The sequence below is a fragment of the Polyodon spathula genome, chromosome 9 (genome assembly GCF_017654505.1).
Source record: "Polyodon spathula isolate WHYD16114869_AA chromosome 9, ASM1765450v1, whole genome shotgun sequence".
NCBI classification, from domain to species: Eukaryota; Metazoa; Chordata; class Actinopteri; order Acipenseriformes; family Polyodontidae; genus Polyodon; species Polyodon spathula.
In genome coordinates, this window is record NC_054542.1 from 48,393,890 (window position 1) to 48,416,892 (window position 23,003).

General features: G+C 39.1%; 1 protein-coding gene across 4 annotated transcripts in view; it reads left to right on the forward strand.

Moving 5' to 3' along the window:
• Positions 1–22,795, forward strand: part of LOC121320975 (ephrin type-A receptor 3-like) — a 98,538-nt gene extending 75,743 nt beyond the window's left edge. The window contains exons 6-18 of one of the 4 annotated variants that reach the window (XM_041259837.1): positions 10–134; positions 2,753–2,915; positions 4,021–4,123; positions 4,249–4,313; positions 6,190–6,315; positions 8,571–8,756; positions 10,820–10,881; positions 12,530–12,739; positions 14,185–14,334; positions 15,732–15,925; positions 18,420–18,575; positions 19,663–19,756; positions 20,300–20,387. In XM_041259837.1, coding sequence (XP_041115771.1) covers positions 10–134; positions 2,753–2,915; positions 4,021–4,123; positions 4,249–4,313; positions 6,190–6,315; positions 8,571–8,756; positions 10,820–10,881; positions 12,530–12,739; positions 14,185–14,334; positions 15,732–15,925; positions 18,420–18,575; positions 19,663–19,738 — 1,616 coding nt within the window. In that variant the 3' untranslated portion in view covers positions 19,739–19,756; positions 20,300–20,387. Of the gene's footprint in view, positions 1–9; positions 135–2,752; positions 2,916–4,020; positions 4,124–4,248; positions 4,314–6,189; positions 6,316–8,570; positions 8,757–10,819; positions 10,882–11,296; positions 11,834–12,529; positions 12,740–14,184; positions 14,335–15,731; positions 15,926–18,419; positions 18,576–19,662; positions 19,757–20,299 lie in introns of those variants that run through there. The other 3 variants (XM_041259834.1, XM_041259836.1, XM_041259838.1) reach the window with 3 other exon arrangements.
• The last annotated feature ends 208 nt before the right edge of the window (positions 22,796–23,003 follow it).

Genomic DNA, 23,003 nt, shown 5'->3' on the forward strand with positions numbered 1-23,003 from the left:
TAATTTCAGCTCCATCACCAGTCACTGTGATTAGGAAGGACCGCACGGCCCGGAACAGCATCACCCTCTCCTGGCAGGAGCCAGAGCGCCCCAACGGGATCATCCTGGACTATGAGGTCAAATACTATGAGAAGGTGGGGAAGCCCAGCAGCATTTTCACTTTGAACCACCTTCATTAACCGCTGGGCTGCAGAGAATCTCAGTGCATGCCCGTGAGTTCTCATGCAGTTCTGAAAAGGTTACTCTGATTCTTCTTATTTGATATACAGTGTGATCCAAAAATCATTTTATTGTTTTCCACTTTTTCCTCTTTCATTCATCCCAGAGCAATAAGCGTTAAGCACATGGCCCTTTATATGAGTTTAAGAAACAAGTTTTGATTCAATCAAAAAATACAGTAATGCATATAAGGATGACACACTCAAAGCACATCACTGTGTTTGCAAAGAATACAACACATGAAGCATTGTATATACTAGATATAATCTTGGAAAATGTTATTGCGTAAAACAAATAATAATAAGGTACCCATACTAGAGAAAAGTAGAAATAAGTTAACTGAAGTAGACAACTATTCAACTTCTGGTCTCGAACATGACGTTGGAGAAAGGGAAGCTGTATTAATGGGCAAACAGCAAGAACAGCAATACAATAACATAAAATAAAAAAATACAATGGTGCAGTGAAGTGAAGCTGGAAAAGATACTATGCACTCAATTTGAGTTTGAACCACATCCTGGAGGTGAACAAGAACACGTTCACAGAGACACAGGTTCAGCTCTTATAGAGAACTACAAGCAGCCCCACCTCGCCTCAAACAAGACAGCAACTAAACCAGAACCTCCCAATCAAAAGGAAGTGCTAGTGTTGATTGCATAAAGGGCAGGGTTATGTGATACACTGCTGTTATCGATTCTGACCTGTCCCCTGTCGCTGTGATGAGATGAGGTTAAAAGCTCTAAAACTACGAATGCAGATGAGCCTGGCTCAAAAATAATCACATTTGGTACTTTCAAGTAAAAGTTGTTAAAGGTTTTAATAAAACATGTTTCATATGAATGCAGCAAATTTTTATTTGATTTTTAAAAAAAAAAATTAAAAAATTTATTTAACTTAATGAAAACATGAGCACATTCCAGTCAGTGGATTATTGATTTTGGAATTGTTTCAGAGATATTAAATCTATAATTTTATCCTCGTAGGCTGTAACTATATTTGCAGATAATATCCAAGAAATTAAAATGTAAGCGAATGAAACAGTGAGGGATTTATTTTATTGTACCAGTACAGAATCTATACACTGGATTTTGAAACCATGTAGTGACCGTCATTATGTGAAAATTGAGCTAAACTAATTAAGATAAACTTTACTCTTTAAAAAGTAAACATGTGGGTGCCTGCAGATTGCATAGGGAAAAGATGTATAGCACAGAACTTGGAAATATAAACAGCGTGAAACCATCATTTGCTCTGGGTTTAGGTTTTGTTCTCATATTTCAAGTTTGAATCAGGAATGTTCCTTTATTATATCCTGACTGCTAAATTACATCGTCATTCCCTGGTGTGTTCGCATAGGCACAGGTAGTTTACCAAACCAGCAATGCTTAGGTACTGAAAAACAGAAAAACAGATCTGATTACAAATTTCAAACACTGAGTATGTTCAAACAAGTCTGAGAGGCAACTTTCATTTCCAGAGGCCCTGCACCATATCCTCAATACCTACACAGTCAGGGACACATTGAAACAGTCCTTAAATCATAACTTCTCTTTTACATTGCAAGGTGTTTAGTGAAATAGGCACTTACATCACTATTATTTATTTAGGGGTGGTTATTTATGTAGCGCAACACTAAGCTGATAATAACAATAAAATGAAAATCCTGTAATCTAGTAAGCAGGTGTTCATTTTAGTCGACTGTACTTGTGCTTGGATAAAGGAATCTCATTACTCATGATTGTTACAAGCAGTTGAAACAGGTTTGCAGGTTAGATGCAAACAAATGTGAGGCATGGACTGAAAAGCGCATTCACTACAGTCTTAACTGTTCAAGACCCAGTGCTTCATATTTCAGGTGGAGTTGATTAAAAGCCAGGAAAGTGTGTCAACACATACCTTTAACATTTAAGTATATACACCATCACCACCTACTGAATGTTTACATTATCACAGCTTACACCATAAAACTAATGATCAAGATCTCAGGAAGTGCCTGGGAAGTGATTACACATACTGTTACACAAAACCCATGACACACCTGGCCAGCGCAGCTGGGAAGCCGTATGTTTAATTGATGACGAAGTGTATGGAAATGAAAAGATTTGTCATTCCCAGGAAGCGTTTACAGGTATTTGGATACGGCTTTAACAAAACGACTTCATTATCTGTCAAACAGATTTTTCTTTCCAGTGTAGTGTACCTGTTTTAGTTCTGCAGTACACATCTGGAAACAATGGCTTGAAAGAACAGTAGGACAATAAATCACTTTACTGGTAGAAAGAATCAGTGTACAGCACAGCTCTTTAGCAAAGACATGGAAAATTAAAGTTGGCAATTGATCATCTGGACTAGGCATTTCTCCTGGGTGCACCTGATTAGATATACGCATTGCTGTGCAGAGTCATCCAGCCCCACATGCGCGCAACTTGATTTTCCATTAAGCAGCCCCTTGACTGGCACCAGGCCTGTAATCCTATCTTCTTCTATTGCGTTTTAATATGCTTGCCTTGGCTTTGTTTTGTTTTCCATAAAGCAGGAACAAGAGACAAGTTACACTATCCTGAGATCAAAAGGCACCAATGTAACGATCAATGGGCTGAAACCTGACACCACGTACCTGTTTCAGATCCGAGCGCGCACTGCCGCAGGGTACGGGGGCAGTAGCCGCAAGTTTGGATTTGAAACCAGTCCGGATTGTAAGTACTGGATCCATCTGAGCTGTGTTACACTCATTTTAAACTCTCACTCGTAAAGGTTACTCTTTACATTGAGTGTCTCTCATTACTGTATATTTACATTGTGGTTGTACAGTGAATACATGTGTATAATTACAATGTTATTATACATAGTTACAATGTACATAATGTGTAAATTGTGCTGAAGCGTCTTATGCTGGAATGTGGCATGAATGACTTACTTGAAATAAATTAGCTTTACTTTTGTGGAATTTACAAAAGATTGTGAGTAAAGTGTGGGTAAGACTATAAGACAAGTCAAGTAGAGAAATGTTTCTGCATCTTGCATTATAGATACGCTGTACATTAACACCACTGTGCCCCTCCTGTGCTTCAAAACTGTTGTTTTGTTCTTTCCTGTTTTCAGTGGAAGCAGTTGTGTCTCAAACAATGTTGCCAATACAACAATGCCAACATAATATTTTAATAGATTAGTACTCTAATCATTTAAGAAAAGGATTACAACATCATTTGAATCCAACGTTATAGTGGTTGTATTTCAGTTCAGTGTCAACTATCAAAATTCCTGACAATGCTAATTGAGGAATTTTAGAGGGTCTGCAATGTCCATCATTGAATGTGCAGCAAGCACAGTGCACATAATTATGAATTAAAAGAAACCTCACTAAAGTATATGATGATTCAAGAGCCTCAACAATATGACTGTAAAGTAGTCGTTTTCCTCTACAGTCTGCTGAAGACACACCCAAGACCATTACTTTCAGTGGAGAGATGGGATGTTAATGTAATACTTTGCAATCAGACAACCCGTTTCAGATATCAAGATTACCTGATTTGTCATGTGAAAGATTTTCATTTTTGGCATTCAATTTATATTCTGGCCTCTGGGCTTTCCATTAAAACACAATCAACAAAAAAAAAAAAAAAAAAAAACATTAATGTTAAAACCTCAAACATTAGCTAGATGACAGTTGTGCAAAATTTGTATATTAAACCTACTGGTGCTTACTGAAGAAATTAGCCCTACACGTGTGGATATGCGTTAGTGAGACAAGCTGGAGCAGTAATCACCTGGTACTGATATGTTGCTGTGTTCTTCCTGCAGCTTTCTCCATCTCCAGTGAGAACAGCCAGGTGGTGATGATTGCCATCTCAGCTGCTATAGCCATCATCCTGCTGACTGTGGTGGGGTACGTCCTGATTAGCAGGTGAGTCCCATGAGTTGATGTGACCCTGGAGTACCCAGCTTTAATCATTTGTACTGATTTCTATAAATAAGAAGTCAATATTTGGAGTTGATACTTAATGAACTATTGTGTTTGGTTTCTTGCAGATTCTGTGGGCATAACAAGTCGAAACACACTGATGAAAAGAGGTTTCAGTTTGGAAATGATCTTTGTACGTTTCTTTTAAAAATGGCAATTATCCAGGAATGTGTCTGTCAATCTATTACTATCCTCTGACTCCTCATCCTCTGAATGTCATGCTTTACCTGACATTCCTTGTGCACACAGCGGTTGACAGGCTGCAGCGATAGGGCTGACACTAACAGTCAGTGAGGGGTGCTGTGGATATTGAAGAGCTGAAGCTAACAAGCATTTAATAAGATATATTTGCAACACCATCAATTAAATGGAAACTACTAAAAATTAACTGTAACAGAAAGCTCTGAACTTTGTCAATACAGTCACTCCTGTATATTAGAAAGAAAGCCTAAAGTACTTATTTTCAAAATTACAGACAGCAGAGAAAATTGTTCATGAAAATAATCCCTCCAATATTGAAAATTTCTTTTTTTGTTGTATAATGGCGCAGTGTGACTTTAAAAATGACCTATCCAGTGTTGAAATCTGTAGTCATTTAGTGAAACATAGTCCTGGTTCAGTTAAGAAAGAAACTGATTGTGACAGGGCAGAGGCTCTGCACATTAAAACATGTGTTTTTGTGTCTGCCGGCCACCTTGGATCAGCAGTGGGGGATTTCAGGAGATGGCCACCCTTTGCACAGCCACATGGTTTTAATTAAGGTCACAACAGGTTGTGCTCCTTATCGAAGCACCAAGATTGATTGGTTTTGTTTGGATTTTGGATGGGTTTTGGATATGGATAGTCATTTAAACTCTTTGTTTATTAACAAATAACATTGCGCTAAAGAGTTGAATTGCAATTTTCAGTCTGTGTTTGCTGTTTCTGCCTCTGGCCAGTCTTGACCGTGACACCACTGCACCACACCGATCTTTCTAACTGGAGAGATAATAAGGGACTAGAAGAGACAATGCTTTCCCAAGAATATGGAAGTCAGGAAATGATTACTTTTAATTGTCTGAATTACCGACATAGCCATGATATTATTTATAAAGAGATGTAAAATACGCTTTTTGTGACTTTCCTGAATTTTACTGTGAAGCAGAATTATTGTCCAGCCTTCAAGCCCTATGCACAATCGTCACACTCCCAGCAGTGACCACCAGTTTACAGTGTGCTGAAGTGGTGGTTGTTGTTTCCACTTTCAAACACTCCAGTCCAGGTACGCTCATGATTCTTGAATGAACTGGATTTACTTTTTTTTTTTTTAAGGAAATGATTCATCCAAGTTCCGTCAATTTCGAAAAAAAAAAAAAAAATTGCTATAGAACATCTGCAGCATGTCATTCCATCTTGATGAATGAACGAAGAGGACAGTTCCAGAACTGCGATGCTAAAAAATAAAATAAAGAACATCGTTCCATAATTGCATCTGAAAAAAAAAGATTGAGGACAGATTCTGTGTGAAAATGGCTTTTCAGTGATTATTTCTGATGAGTGCCTGCCCTTTTGTTTGAAAGCTGACTTAGGTTCTTGATTGAAATATTGTGAGTCTGTTTGTTGAGCAACAAGTTTCAGAGAGCATTGACAGGAAATGTGGTAGCTTTCAAATTTTGATCAGCTGCATTAAACATTGTATGTTTGCTAACTTTGTGAAGAGATCCTAGTTTAAAAAGAATGAAAGTGAATACATGTACGCCCATCCTGTATATTTATATTACAAAAAAACAACCTTTAGGTAAGTGATGTCACCCCTTTACCACTTTTTTATGGTATGTGTGTGTAATTAGCGTTTCATTGAGAGTTTGGGTACAGGTAGGATATTGACTGTACATGAAAGCACTGTTTAATGAATGATTCTCATTGCTCCCTTCTGATTCTGATTAGTGGCATGCGTTTCTTTGCTACATTTTAAAGAGAGATTTAAACAGCCCTTTTTTGATTGCATCCTGTTTTTTTTATTTTTACAGTAAAACTCCCAGGACTAAGGACATATGTGGATCCACACACTTATGAGGACCCCAATCAGGCTATCCATGAATTTGCTAAGGAATTGAACTCATCTTGCATATCCATCGATAAAGTGGTTGGAGCAGGTGAAATACCAATCTCACTAAAACAATTAAACTAGCCCCAGTCAAAAATGAAAACATCAGATTGGTATCTGAGATTGAAAAAGGAATGTAGTTTGCCCTACAATGTTTTGGATGCAGTGTCATGGTACAGTTTGTGAAATTCCCATTAAAAGGTCTGAGTTCTGGGCTCTGTTCTAGCAGGTTATAACAATGGGCTTTAGGAGGCTTTAGGTCATGTCAGGGATATAAAACAGGTAGGGGGGCCCATGGGAGAGAGACTCTTGTTTAGTCAGCTGCAGCTTCGTTTTGCCCAGCTCTCCTCTCTGGATATTGCTTTGTTTCTTTACTTAAAATCCAAACCTCAAAATAATTACCCCTGTGCAGGCAGTACAAAATCATACACGGGATACTTTGAACCTTACTTCATTGTCTGCACTCCCAACCTATCACAATCCCATAAAAAACATATTTACTCATTTCTTTTGAACTAGACTTGCATTTGGACTGCAATGAGTATGAGGATACACACCTGCACTCGAGACTACCCCAGGGGTTTAAGTAATAGGCTGCTTGGCTCACTTTAATGAGGCAATTGTAACCCACCTGTTCTCTAATCAGTGCTCAGATTCATAATCCCTGCGGCGTGTTACAATGTCAGCGTTAGCATATGATACGCTAGGTTCTAATGAAATATGAAATGAAGTCTTTAGTTCCTCTAACTCCAGTAAATAGAGCCTGGAAATTCCTGGAAATTAGATTATCATTGTGACTCTTAACTAGTGTAAACTATATTCAACTTCAATTATTATTTAAAGTGCAAAAAATATTTAGCAGTTTTATAATTACAAACAACATTCTTTCAATCACTCAAGCAGTACTGTTACAGCCAGATTATCTCCCATCAAAACAATTAGCCTTCAATATCATTTTGATTTTCTCTTCCTTCATTGACTTAACTATTACCATTTGAAAATTATTTGCCCTAAGAAAGCCTTAAATCAATAACTGTGTTGATCTTTAGCAAACGATTACTCTGAATACCATTTTTTAAACTGTCATTAAACATTGTTTTCTGTGTTCTACTTTTGCTGTAATTTGTTTGTTAAAAATACACACAGGGCCCCACTTCAAACTAAAGTGTTTTTGCTGAGCTCAGCATATTTACTAAACAGAGGCCATGTCAATCCACTGGACCCCAGCTGGATTGAGATCAAGCCACTAGACATGTTGAGTCATGCAAAGTCTCCCGCTGTGCCTTTCAAAACCCACTGGGTCTATGGAGAGGGCACTGTTATTGACACCGTCAAGAAAGAAGTGACACATTGCTGCCGCTACCAACAATAGAATGATATATACTGCGCAATCTGCGGATCGTATTCGCCCTGCGTATAACATGCATGACTGAGCTGTTCTTGAATCACACCCCTTATATAATGGGCTCGCTTGTACATCACCTTTGGTACATCACCGTTGGCTTGCCTCATATATAACTCTCAACCTGTACACTGAGTGAAGTTATCTTAGCTATCACAATCCAGTTGACGTCATTGAGATGAACTTCACTGATCTCTACTAGAAACCTGTTCTATACCCTGCAGGAGATGGGTCAGACTGATTATGTGGGACGCCTCGTGGCATTGAGTGAGTGGCATTGACTATGTATACAACTACTTGTAGAACCCAGAATGGGAATATAGGGGATTCATGTAATGAATAATTGCATTTAACCATCCTCAGGGACAGATCAAAATCAAGGATGACAGATAAGTAACAGCGCTGCAGTTTCATTTGTCACGATTAGCAAAATCGGAATGTTTCTATAATGCCATTCCGAAATCTTATAAGGCCATTGTAAACACCTTTTTAAAGCAATGTGTGTTTGATTAATAGGATACTTTTGATGATGCATGACATCAAAAATATTAGCATAGTCCCACATTAATTACAGTAAAATGACACTCACTGGCACAGCACTTTGAGGTTTTACCCGAATTCTGGTAAAAAATGGTCAAGGTCGAATGGATTTTTTCAGGAATAATAATGCTACAATCATACTGTGCTACTGTCTTTGTTGGAAACAGAGTCACTAATACATCTTTTAAGTGTTATTTGGGCAATTTGTACAGATAGCAAAATAGCAAATTCAAACTCAGAAGTGTTATTTGGTAACTAGTTTTGTAATATTTACAGTTTGAAACAGGCTGTGCTCAAGTCCCTGAGAAATCTGGTACTGCAGTTTATACAGTGTGTATAACATTGTGCTTTTCCCCCTCAAGGTGAATTTGGAGAAGTGTGTAGTGGCCGGCTGAAGCTGCCCTCTAAGAGAGAGATCTCTGTGGCAATCAAAACCCTGAAAGCAGGCTACACTGAGAACCAGAGGCGGGACTTCCTGAGTGAGGCCAGCATCATGGGGCAGTTTGAGCACCCCAACATCATCCGGCTGGAGGGCGTGGTCACCAGAAGTAAGTGCCAGCACCAGAGTGCTTCTGACTCTAAAACACACACCTGAAGGAATACTAGCATAAGTAGAGAACAATTGTTAAAGTAACTGATTCCACATTATGTTCTTTTTGCATGCCTTTAAGACCAGTTTGCAAATAAAGTTAATTAACATTTAAACCATATTTTTTAAGCCAACAAGATTTTGGTAGCATTCAACTGTGTCTCCTTATTTTTGACCCAGCTAATTTTGGTTTATTAGGGATCAACCCACGATCACATTTATTGGCTGCACTACAAAGCACAGCTTGAATTTCCTATTGTTACAGCACTAAAGCATTTTGAAACCCACTCCTACCTGAATGTGTTCAAGAGAGGAAGCTCCCGCTTTCAGTTTTGTATAAATAATGGGTCATAAACTGAAAACTGTTTGCCTAATATATCTGGTATCACAAGCCCACCAAGTTGTTTCTATAAATAATGTGTGCCGTTGTTGTAAATGAGAGCAGATTGCTGTTCTTTTGCTCTTCCTAGCAACAGAAGGACTTTGCAGACTGAGCATATGCTTGTGATTGAAAGCAGATAGAGAACAACTTTGTTTTTATCTGCTTGACATGCAGCTTGCAGAGCTGCTGATGCAGAGTGATTTATTGGCTTAGCCTCTGTTAATTCTTAATAATCCAAAGACTTTCACACTTCATTTAACCAGCTATATTTGGCTTCTTATTTAGCGAGATCCTTGTGGAAGTGCAATTATTCTTTCACACACAGTGTTGATTGGGGGGGGGGGGGGGCTGGTTCTAACATCAAAAGGTTTTTTTTGTTTTTTTTTAATGATAATAGATGGCTATAATATCAGGATGTTAACACACTTGACTGCATCATTTACCACAGCATAAAGTTACTATAAGGTTTTTTTTTTTCTTTTTTTGGTAGTACTAAAGTTGCTATAACTAACATAATAGCTGTATAAATATTTCTTGCCATGCAATCATGTTTTCTAAGTAGGTCTCTTGTGCAGTTTTGAAAGAAACACCTGTTACAGAAACCATGCCCTTTCAATTTAACAAATTATACCTTGTACCATACTAGTTTAAAAAAAAGCCCACTGGCATACCTTAACTAAGGTAATCTTACACTATCTAACCATTCCACACCCCTTCAACGCATTTCATATCATTAATCTACCACATGCTTTTCCTAATAACTGACCTGGTTGGCAGTGGTTAGTTATTTAATGAGGGGTGTAAGTGCTGAATCTAAACTCATACAACAACCTGACACCTATAACACCCTTGCTGGCAATGACATTATCACATACCTGTACACTGCCAACTGGACAGTGGTGTCTGCTGTGTTTACACCTGGTGGCTGTTTACTTGTTACAGCTTGATGTGTAAAATAATCAGCAGCTGGATGTTTTTAGAGCACATGTCCAGCCACTACCCTGTTTTACAAACACACTGCACATAGCAAAACCCAATGCCAAGCTATCCCTACTCAAGTGACATGTAGCGAGCTCCTGGTTGTCACACATTGTCATTACAGTTTGCCATCTTGTGAAATGAAGCAGTGTTGAGGAGAGGGTAAGCAATACGCCCTGGTGCAGGTCTAATAAATGTGTCAACAGCCTATAAGTTGACTCCAGAGTCCTATACATTCTTCTGCACCTTTTCTTTTCATCCTGTAGGAAACCAGTTTGAGTTGTATGCTCCAGTAAATCACTGTTACGATTCCTGACCTGCTGTAGGAACACATGAATAACAGGAATTGGCCGAGGGTTGCCTGGAGATTTGTAGATGATATCCTAGACTCTTTCAAAGGACAAGGTCCCGCTCACTGGTCTGAAATACAGTGGATCTATTTGAAAGATAGCAAGCCACAGCTGTTAAACCACTGCTCACTTTATAGGAACCATATGTTCATTTCTTTTTATAAACCATAAATTCAGAGCAGTGTTCTAAAACACTTTGGCATAGTACTCAATAAAGACAGGGCTTCATCACTGTTTTGTGCCACTCATGGAATTCTGGGAAGTTGTATTGCAGTGTGTGAATGTAACGCATTATAGTTCATTTTCTTCTAGGTAAACCAGTGATGATTGTCACAGAATACATGGAAAATGGCTCTTTAGACAGTTTTCTACGAGTGAGTATGATATCTTTAAACTTGTTGACATCTCTGGCTATATGACAAATATTTAATCTTTGCTTCAATGACATAACTGCTAATGGTATTTTACTTGATATTGTGATTGCAAAGATTACTTACAGGGAGGTATTTTATGTTTACAAGAAGAAGTAGCTCTGTTATTCATGCATTGCAAAACTAAAGTGTAAGTCAAGTACGCTATGAAGGAGCAATGCATGATAAACACCTGGTAAAAGTGCTTTTGCAATCTGAAATTTGGTTGATTTGACCCAGGATTTCATGTCAGAACGTAACCCTCGATTGTAACCACAGATTATTCAACACAGATTGTTTGTAACACAGATTGTTTTACTGAAATTCATCAACCCATAAAATGAAGTAAACAAGACCCAACTAGAATTTTTGTTCACAGGAACCATGTGAGCTGTATCCCATGTGTGCCTGTACAGTGTCTTTGAGAAAATGGTTCCAGAGCAGTTGAAAAGTTATACAGCAATTTCCTGCCTGCTCTTTTTTGAAGCCTGCACTTCATCAAAGAAACCTGTCACCTTCATCTGGTTCAATTTCCCTGCCGCTGTTCACCTTACTATTATTAGCTTTCCTTTTAAATTCACTTCCAGGTGGTCCTGGGGTGAACCCCCCCACCCCCTACACCCACATAAATGCACACACCCACACAAACACACGTTCACCAGCTGTCACAAAGGCACATTTACCAGGTATTCATATAATTCTAAACATTCAGTATGGGCTGCATCACAACACAAATCAAAGTATATTTTATACCAGTGTTATTTGGACTCAGAAGAGTTTTGACCTATAGTATGCAATGTACATACTGTAGGATAAAGGGATATATTATAACATCTGCATGCTCATAATATTGAATGTCTTACCTGTTTAATATTCTGTTTTATCTGTCATTGTTGTTTTTGCTTCCACTGATGCACAATGAAAACGCAACAGTCTAACTTTGACATCAATAGCTCATTGGACACATACATAATGTTATTTACATTTTAAATAAGTGAGCAGATAGGTTTGCTGATTGTTTGAGTAGTATTGTTTCTTGGGATAACAAAATACTGAGCTCAAGTCATGCGATTTCATAAAAATGTCAGGTGCTCAGTGTTTGGAATTTAATTAAAATTGCCAAAATGAGTTGATTAAGTATCTGTATAAATAACCATTCAAAAAGACATGATTTTAATTGATGCAAGAACAGTGAAAGGCACGACCATGCCCCGCTTGAGTAAAGAAGATCACCTGTGTGCTATCGGCATGATTGAAGGTGGCCTGTCTATAAGAGAAGTTGCCCGGAGAATGAGATGTTCTGCTTCAACAATCAGCAGACTAGTCATCTCTGACACTCCCAGTCCGGGCCATGCCCTCACAGGCGAATGTCATATATTGTTATATATATATATATATATATATATATATATATATATATATATATATATATATATATATATATATAATAGTAATATAATAATCACAGAATGGAAAATCCCTTTAAGTGGTCACAAAGAATGATTCATTTAAAGTAGCCCTATAGCACCCGTGAACCCCAAGAGGTGGCTCTGAAGTAATAAATACAAATGCTCTTATTGCAATCATACATTTCTAATTCCCTCCCTTTCAGAATCACGACGCCCAGTTCACTGTGATCCAGCTGGTGGGCATGCTGCGCGGCATTGCCTCTGGGATGAAGTATCTCTCTGATATGGGCTACGTTCACAGAGACCTGGCGGCTCGCAACATCCTGGTCAACAGCAACCTGGTGTGTAAGGTGTCAGACTTCGGGCTGTCACGTGTGCTGGAGGACGACCCTGAGGCTGCCTACACGACGCGGGTAGGTGTTCATTCACTATAGAGGGTGGACTGCTGAGTTCCCACATTGATGTCTGAAGAGGGTTGTGTTGGCTTTGGACTGATATTAAAAATCACTTCCTGGCCATGTCAAAACATTTAACTTTATAACTGAGAAGTTTCTTGAGGTAAAGGAACAGTTCTGTAAACAAATGTTAGCTGACAGTACTTAGCGCGGACCTTCAAAGTAACAGCAGGCCGGTTCTTATTTTACAGTTTATCGTACAGCATTTCCGACAGCATCCCTGTGTCTTCTTGATTCTTTGAGCAGGTTTTGCCCTTCAGATTAATTGCAAGCAATATTCCTGTTCCTGTCATGTGTGTGTGAGCTTGCAGGGGAAATGAAGCAGATGAGTGTATTTATTTTATAGAGATTCTGTTTGGAAAGATGAGTGCAGAATTGCATGATTTGGCTGGGGTTGAAGTTACTTTGGCATCCTCCACCCTATCTACCTGGAGACTCGCTACACTGAGCACTCAAGTGCATTCCAGCTGAGTCCAGTCCTGCCCACAAGACTGATTACAAATAGATGAAGAAGCTTGTTTATTATGAATTCTTAAAGGATCACCTTCTTTTAAAAACCTAGATAACTAAAGCAGTTATATACTTAATTGTCCTGTGTTTTTTAATTGATTTTATAGCAACTGCACTCTGAATGCCCCTCTGCAATGTTTCATTTAAAGATGATTTTGAAGTCAAATACTGATCTGAATGTTAAGGAATAATGCAGAACTCAGACAAATGAACAGAGCCAGGGCCGTGAGCCAAAGAACATGGCAATTCCAGTCATCCACAATTATTCCATTATAATAGCACATTTCTGTGGATAAATAGAAGTAATATGCATTTTGTTTGAGCGTTTGCAGGGGGTACAATTAATTTTTTTATCCCCATGTGGTGCGGATGGATTTCACTTCCAGATTCTGACCTCAGCCAGGTTAGCAGAGGCTTTAGAAGATTTGAACATGTAAAAATAAAGGAGACCGGACGCACCTGACAGACGCTGAATAAATGGACCACAAAGGATTAAGATCTTTCCAAAATGATCTTCATTATTTTTATTTTCTGCTGTGGTGCATTTTTTCTTCTTCTTCTGGCAGCGTGCACTTGATTGATTTAAAAAAATAAAAAAAAGATTGCTCTGAATAATCACATGGATGCTGTAGTCGCACTAATAGAAATAAAAATAATTAGCTGCTTCTACGCTGAAAATATATTAAATATAATTGAGATTGTGAACACAGCACTTCATTCCTACTGTATGATGGAGTGCTTTGGGGCTATGTGTCTGTGTACCAAATATAAATTGAATAAATCAATAAACAGATATAATAAAGACATGATTCTTTTGAATGAATCATGTGCATAGTGCAACCATACCTTTTTTGCCCTTTATTAAGCCTTCTTTCTTGTGCCTGCCTGAGCAGGGCGGCAAGATCCCGATCCGGTGGACTGCACCAGAAGCCATCGCCTACCGCAAGTTCACCTCTGCCAGCGATATGTGGAGCTACGGCATTGTGCTGTGGGAGGTGATGGCATATGGAGAAAGGCCTTACTGGGAGATGTCCAATCAGGATGTAAGTAGAGTGCTGTGAGTGATGGTCTCAGGGATAACTCAAGATGTGAGAGGAGCTAAGGCATCACAAAGCCAGGTGGCTGGTAGAATGTGTCATTATGAGCAATGCAGAGGGAGGGAGCAGTGTCAATGTGGGGTGAATACCTGTAATGGGTACTAGTAACAGTTTGTAATATGCTGTATCTGCGGATGTATGAATTTCAGAACAAACAAATAAAAGGAAATAAAATAAAATGACCAATTCAAATAACTTTGCAACTGGGTGATAAAAATAGTTTTGGAACAGTCTAAGTTTGTGCACAGTGTATGTTGGGCAATACAGTTTGCATTTGGGTTGAAGTGACATATCAGGGGTATGTTTTTTTCAGTTAATGGAAAATGTGCCCCCTTACAATTTTGGAGGGGTGATACAATACACCTATTGCCAGAAATCCTCATTCAAACATACATCAAATCACCTTGTAGTACTTTCCAGATATTTTTGGAGCTTCTGCACATTTATTGATTCCCTGGGGTGGAAAGCATGCAATTTAAAGGCTTCACGTTGTCACTTTCTAAAAGGATCAACATGTGTCATTATGGGAATTCCCCAACTGCTGTTCCAGATAAATGCCCTAACTGTGCAGCAATCGTGAGTCCATCCATGGCATAGCAGAAGAGAGCTGTGCAGTAATAGGAATGTGCTGAATGGCAGCTAAATCACAGAGCATGGGGCCAAGAGAGAAATGCCTGCTGCTTTGGGAAACGATCCTGACCTCGGGCAAACACAGCAGTGCAAAGATCTTTTGTATGTATTTCATGCATATTTAGGGTAGACACATCAAGAGTAAAAAAAGAAAATGAGCAAAGAACAAAAAATATATTCATCATAAAGATTAGAGAATTAGTGATAATGTTGCTTGTGCTAAGGTAAAAAAAAAAATCTGTATTGGGTTATTTTATCCCTCATTTCTTCCCAAGGAATTAATCAATTAAAGCCTATTTGCCTTGTAAACATTCTTGTGCCAGAATAATGTAGAGGAGGCTGTGGTATGTAATAATATATACGCAAGGTATAGAACATTTTCTACAATGAATTAGAGTGGTAATACATGCATTGAGTTCCATTGAGGTTGGGTTATGCTGGAGAAGGTTCACAGGCAGCACTTGAGATCAGAGCCCATGAATACCCATATAATAACACACAATAATATACATGGTGATTATTTACAAATGGCCCCTACCTTGCTATTACCATGTAATTACATCATGTATGACAATGTTGTTCTCAAAGGCTTTATACTGTGTAAGAGCAGGAATTATTGGCTATTGCCATGTAATAACTTGGTGTTCATGTTCTAAAGTATTACCGGTACCTCTTGATTCAGTAAGGAATGCTGCCCCTGTTTTGTCACCCAGGTAATTAAAGCAGTGGATGAAGGCTACCGGCTGCCTCCTCCCATGGACTGCCCAGCTGCCCTGTACCAGCTGATGCTAGACTGCTGGCAGAAGGATAGGAACAACAGGCCCAAGTTCGAGCAGATTGTCAGCATTCTGGACAAGCTCATCCGCAACCCAAGCAGCCTCAAGATCATTGCCAACACCGCTTCCAGGTAATATATTATCCCTGTCACATTGATCTGGAGCCTGAGGAGCAAGCCAGAATCTCTTCTTTAAAGGAATCATTTTCAAGGATGGTTCACAGACGATTTGCTGATGAATGTAGCAATTGCTGGGCCAACATACACTAATTCCTCATTGTGATTAGGGCCCGCTAATTATTCCTACAAACATGGCTTCTTGGATCAAATAATGCATCTAATATTATAAATCATGTATGATAAAAACAATCAATATTAAGAATGTGTCAGAATTCCACTATTTCTTACCCTGTGTATAAATTACATATTACAACAAAAATACATTTGGCTCAGTTTGAAAAACCAGCACCATTCAGCTTCGCTTTGGGGTTCTTTTGCCCAAACTGCACCAGATGACATCTCTTATAACATATAATAAGAAATTTCCTTCAAGCAATGTATTGCAACGTAATGCAGTTAATTACTGATCCACTTTGTTCCCCTGAAATAACTTTTCCTTTTCCTGTTTGCATTCAAACTCAGTTGTCAACTGATTTTGGGAATGTTTACAGACATTCCCAGCAATCTCAGCAGCGCCCACGGAGAAGCAGATAACTTCCTTTTAAACCAACCCTACACGCTGCCCTTGGTTTAGTACTCCCCTTCTGTGTGGTTTAAACGAGCAGCCCACTATAATACAATTGACTTTGAATTGACCTGAATCTTTGTGGGAGTCAAACCATAGTGTTCTTGTATAGTATCAGCAATAGCATTTTAGCAGACTGCCTTAACATTATGGAAACGATGAAGTGCATAACAATGACTAATGACTTTTCAAAAAGTGAAAAAGGGTCCCTGGGAGCTTAGCTTGTAATTTTCCTGATTGGTTTTTAACGCACACGGCCTGGGAGCTGGGAGTTGTGATTTATGAAAAGCAGTAAAAGACGTGGTGGAGCACTGCAGGACACCAGCTACAGCTGCTCAGAGTCAAGCACACCTAATTTGTCTACAACTGTACAATTTCACAAAACACCGGGCCAATAAATGTCCTAGTCAGGCCACTGTCTGGAAGCCGAGGGGTCACAGGCAGATGCGTGCAGACGCTGAAATAACCCAGTGTTCCCTCAGCACGTTTGTGAAGGCATCTCAGCACTCTTCACAGTGAGAGACACATTCCTGTCCACGACTAAACTGCCCAGATGTCTCCTCCAAAGAGGAAGCGAGCCAGTTCCCCCCTCCATGCTTCTCGGAGAGCTTTAAAAACATGATACTGCACAGCAGTGCTTCTTTAGAGGTCACCCAGTAAGTGGAAAACAGGGCAGGGGTTATCAGTGTATATATATATATGGGCTTGGTTATTATTTGAACATCTGTAGTGCTCGTTTGTAGATGTTTTACGTGGAAAATAAAATATCTCTGTGGTATTTCCTGTTAGTTAGCTGTATCAACCCATATCTGCAAGCAGGCACTTCAAGAACAGCTGTAGACACGGTCCTAGACCCTTTACATACTGGAAACCTTTGATTTGCAAAAAATTGACTCCTTATGGAACAAATGGAAGTTTAATATGAGCCAAGTAAAATATTTTTATAAGAACAATTATTATTTTGTTATTTTCTAATCATCCTAATTGTATAGACTTTGATGCAGCCACTTCAGAAGACAGGGAAAAAGGCTAGACTGGCTGCGAATCAAAGAAGTGAAGTAACTTCTTAGCTGTTTGTTCCTGGGCCAAATTACTGTACAGGCGTGTGTTTAGCATGTGCATGCCCACCATACCAAATGGGCTTTGTCAGGATTCAAAGCCAAAGCTTTATTCTTTTTGAATTGCTATCAGCAGCATTAATATCAAGAGATGCACTTGCAATACTAGTTATTAGACTGGAGCTTGGAACAAACTGTTCTTCCAGACACATGAAAATTCAAGACACATTATTGGTCATCAATGTGATCCAACGAGAACACCCCTCTAACCCTGCTTCACACTACCTCACACTGCTGTCAAAAACAGTTCCATTTCAAGATTATTAGCAGTGATTCCTTGTAAACTGAATACGAATAAAAAAGATTTTTACTGAAAGTTCCTTTCAGGAAATACCTAGAAAGAGTTGAAAAGAAAAAAGAAAAAAATCATAATTCCAAGTGCTCCACAGGTATTTCCTGACAGAAGCCTCCCAGCGCAGCACAGATTTCTTTTTATACATGTTTTATTTTTTCTTTGCAGCCTGCGTTTTTATGAGCTTGTCTTGTTAATAATAAATGTGACAATCCTGATGTGAAACGCAGGTGTGAAGTTTATTTTTCTGTTATTATTTCTCTTCCTGTAGAACACCATGATAACACCGTGGTAGGCCTGCCGATTAGAGCTGCCAGCTTTAGACATATAGGGCCTTGGTGAGAGATAAATTCAACAGCTGAGCAGAGAGCCGCATGGAGCCTGGGAGCTCCCGCTGTCAGCGGTTAGGCTTACACATGGTATAACTGAACGCTCATCTCACGCTCGCCTGTGTTTCTGAATCCCACACAGGCCATCAAACCTGCTACTGGACCGGAACAGCACAGACATCGCTGCCTTCTGCTCAATGGGCGACTGGCTGGAGAGCGTCCGGACTCTGCCCAGCAGGGACCACTACACTGGGGTCAGCTACAGCTCCTGCAACACGCTAGCAAAGACATCAGTAGAGTAAGATTCCTTTTTTTATTTGCTTTCCTGAGTGAGGCACTGTAGCCTGGTATTTAGTTTTGGGGCCTCCCAAAGTTGTGGAGAAAGACATTTAAAATGCTTTGTTTTTGGTTTTTTTTTAGTTATGGGTCACCAGCCCAGCAGTCGACATCCTACAATAGTTTATTAGAAATAAGAAAAGAGAGAGCAGAGTCATCAAATGCTCTATCCACTCAAGTGTTTACTTCAGTTCTGTTTTTTTTTTACTTAAAAATATATTGATATTCAACCAGATAAAAACATCCTCTTGTAAGAACATTTTTATGTCTCTGCACTGGGATATGCAATAGAACTTGGGTCATTCCCCCTGCCCTCAGCAATTTGCAATGTATAATGAGTATGGTTTCTGTACTACAGTATGTATGCATTCACCGTTACCACTCGATTGACATACTGTGCACATGTATTGTTCTAGTTTGATAATGGTGCTCTTCTGAAGGAAGTGCAATGGGAGACGTATTGATGGTTTTGTTTTATACAAAGGGGAGCACCTCAGGTGACAAGGTGCACCCATTCTGGGACAGTGTGACAGTCTTCGCCACTGTGGACAGTTATGGTAGTCTGGACTGGAGAGTTGGTGTAGGCATATCTGAGTATTTCAAATGGTCTGATTCAACAACTTCACAGAGACTTTCACTCAGGAAAACATACATGAAGTCCACATGGGCATGCCCTGCAACTGTGAAACTCTGAAATAAACAAGAAATGAACGATTTTTCTTATGCTGACTTCTGCCTCTTCCTCAGCACTGTGCACTCTGGGACAAATGAATGTGTCTCATGGAGGATATAGCTCTGTACCAAACCATGCCTGCAGTCAACACATGGCTGTAAATACAATTTGTACTTCCCCTAGAGAGGGACAGTGGCATCATCAGAATTACAATGGGGTTGTGCCAGTCATTATTAAATATCAGATCTGCATCAATGCACTACAAATTTTTGTAATATGCCCACTACACTGTTTATTGAGTTGCTGGCTGAGCTGCTGAAGCTGTCACAGTGTATGATTGCTCCAGTCTCATTCTAAAGCTCTACTTTGTTTGTAGAATATGCCTGAGTGATGTTAAGCCAGCAGCCTCCTTACCTGAGTTTGAACCTCCCCTGGGGATTTCCACACTCTAACTACAGCAACCCCAGATGGTGGGTCCGTTGAGAATACGAGCGCTCCTTACGCTGTCTACTCTCAAACCTTTGCTAACATTTTAGTGCACCAAAATGCCTCTGCCTGCTGTGTGCTCATTGTGATTGCCTATTGCACTTTTGCAGAATGCTCCATACTAAACAGCTACAATCCACGTGCTGGTTTGTACGTACGGTGATATCCATCCTTTTAACTAATTGCTTTATTAAAGCTGCAATCGAGCTTCCAGATTTTATTTGAGGAATACTTATTTAGTGGCATTGCTTTATGTACTAATCTCCCGATATGCATGGGCTAACTACAGCAAGATGTGGGCAACAGCACGTCACTATAATAGTTTTCAAGAAAACCCAATTAATGTGCAAAAGTTTATTTGATTAAAGTCAGTGAACTGAAAAAAGCCTGCAATGAGTTTCAGTGTGGATTCCTTCTTGCATGTCCTGATGGCTCAGCTGACCTCTGCTGTAAATAAAAGAACTGGGAGGGCAGGACCACATGCACTCGCTGTCCATTATAACAGGTTTCTCTTTTTTGTCACACAGGGACTTGAAGAAGATAGGCGTAACTGTTGTAGGACCTCAGAAGAAGATTGTAAGCAGCATTAAAGCACTTGAAACACACACAAAGAACGGCCCGGTTTCGGTGTAAGACAGACCCTTCGCTGCTTTGGGTCAGAAAAATAAAAACAATGTGGGAAAACAACGCAATGGACAGCAAATTGATGGAACAGTGGCAAAGGCACAGGGGGATCCAGGGATCTCGGGAAGAGTTTGACAGTGCTCAGAGTCCAGATGGATATTAGTCCCAGGATACATAAAGACTTGCCAGTGATACGAGTTAGAGTTGCCTTAATTAAAAAAAAAAAAAAAAAAAAAAAAAAAAAAAAAAACACAAGAGGAAGAAAAACTTAAAGTACTCCAATCAAGCTGTCTTGTACCATGTACCCAGGATGTGAGAACATTTATTCACAAGGCTACATCAAAAAGCATGGCTAGCTTTGAGACTAATAATTGATCAAGTGGAAGTGGTAAGAATGGTGTTTGCTGTTAACATGTTTCAAATGAATTAGTAACGGGGAACGGCTTTAGTAATGTTGCTAAAAAGGAATAAACACAAATAAATAGGTAAAATAACCCAACTACTGCTGGAGACTAGATTTTGATTGCAGGAACTATTGTTGTCTTGAGCTAAGCAATGCAATAAAACCAGTTCAGAACACCCTGACTCCTACCCAGAGGTTTAACACACTAATCATTCTATCAATCATTGCACACACACAGGCTTCAGCAGGGTCAGGGATGGATGTCAAACAGACAGATCAAAAAACATTAAGACTTCTGACCACAGAAATGGTAAGTTCAGTATTGGGTGTTGTTCTGTGGAGTTTTGCAGTGAAATCATACTTAACATGTTTGTTTTTCTCAAGTGCAATACACCGATCATAATTCATGGTAAGGCTCTGATTAAAATAGCTGGTATACACTGTTTAACAGTAACGCGGTCCTCAGAATGACAGCCCTGTTCATGTAATGTAATGAAAGTGCCAAACAGCAAGTTACTTTGCTTTAGGGAACATTTTGTGGTGTATTTGAACCCCAGAGTTAACACACAAACCACAATGTGTAGATTCAGAGTCTATAATTATAGGTCTTAGATCAGATAAGAAAGCAGTTTTCAGTATAATAACTATTTCTCTCAATAGTCATTGACAGATGCTAGTTTTCCCACACAGACTAATATGCAGAATATGGTGTAATGTACATTGGAATACATTATGAATCCTTTTTTTTATGTTGGGTTAGGAATTACCATTGATTTCAAATGGGATTATATTGTAATGGAGACACTATTTTGAATGTGGAGAAAGTCCAATTCAATATTTGCATGAGATTGCTGACTTACAGACGAGATGGAAGACTCGTCTCCAGAATGAGTGTGTTTTAAGCCCCAGATCAGCAGCATGTCCTTTACTCAAGGGCTAGTCCCATTGCTGTGCCCTCTTGTTGCCTTTGCCCCAGCCAGCAGTCACTATTGTAATGCCATGCAGCTGCCCAGTGCGGGTTCTAAAGAGGAAGTAATCTGGGTAGATAACATTTAGTCAGATTGGAACTGGCATTACTTGTCAGTGGTAACAGTTGCCATGATTTCTATAAAACTGAGAACCATTTTTATAATTTTGAATACAAAAAAAAAAAAAATAGAAGTGATCTTTTGGTGTGCTGCAATGTCTCGTCTGAAGTGAAGCAGGACGCTCAGTGGAAAACTGGATGGGTAATCCTGATGTCAGCTGAATGATGCATCTTTAACCTACAAAGATATGAGAGAAAGAATAATAACATATATTGAGAAATATATCGTGAAGGGGAAGAAATGAGCAGAAATCAGTTGCTATCAGAGTAAACACTGTCCTGAGCTCTGCTTCATTGCGTCCCTCCCCCCGGCTTCATGGAGCATTCCAGTGAATGGACTCTTAGTGGGAGAGACTGCACTCCTGTTACAGTTCTCATCGACACAGTATCTTAGAGTGATTTCTCTAACCCTAACTCTAACCCTCTCTCATTATACATGTGAATAAATACTCTTCCCCACAGTGTTATCCTGTATATATGGAAACATGATATTGTAATATTAGTAACAGTGACATTAGTGGTACTGTCATTTCTGTGGCTATCTCTTGTACAGAACTTATATTAAAAAAGCTTGCTTAGGGCAACATATTTTTTAAAAAATGTACCATATTATCTATTCAGTACCTTAAAAATCAATTCTAATTTCCATCTATTATTTATTTCTGTTAGCATATCCAGTGCAGAGTTGTTGCTTGTAGCATACAGTAAACTATGACAGTGTATGGGATTTCTGTTGATGGTGTGTATTTGCCTTTTATTGTGTAAGTTTGTTTCGTTGGTATTTCTGTTTTGTTTTTTAATACAATACTGTTTTCCCCTAATTTAGTTTTTGTGTGCAAATGTAGATGGACTGCTACTAATGTAAAAGGATTTGTAGTGGAAACATTTATATTTTTATAATAAACATAATGAAGGTATTTTTTACAGAATGTACATGCTGAGAAAATGTATTTTTCTAATCTTCTTGTTTGATTACCACTGCACTGTGTGGAGCAAAAAACATCGAAACCTTTCAATTCAGTCAGTCGCACACTACTTTAGAGAAAGTGTTGGGGGGGGGGGGGGGGGGGGGGGAGCACTGGGATGATAGGAAGGGCACAGCGCAAGGTCGATAGCT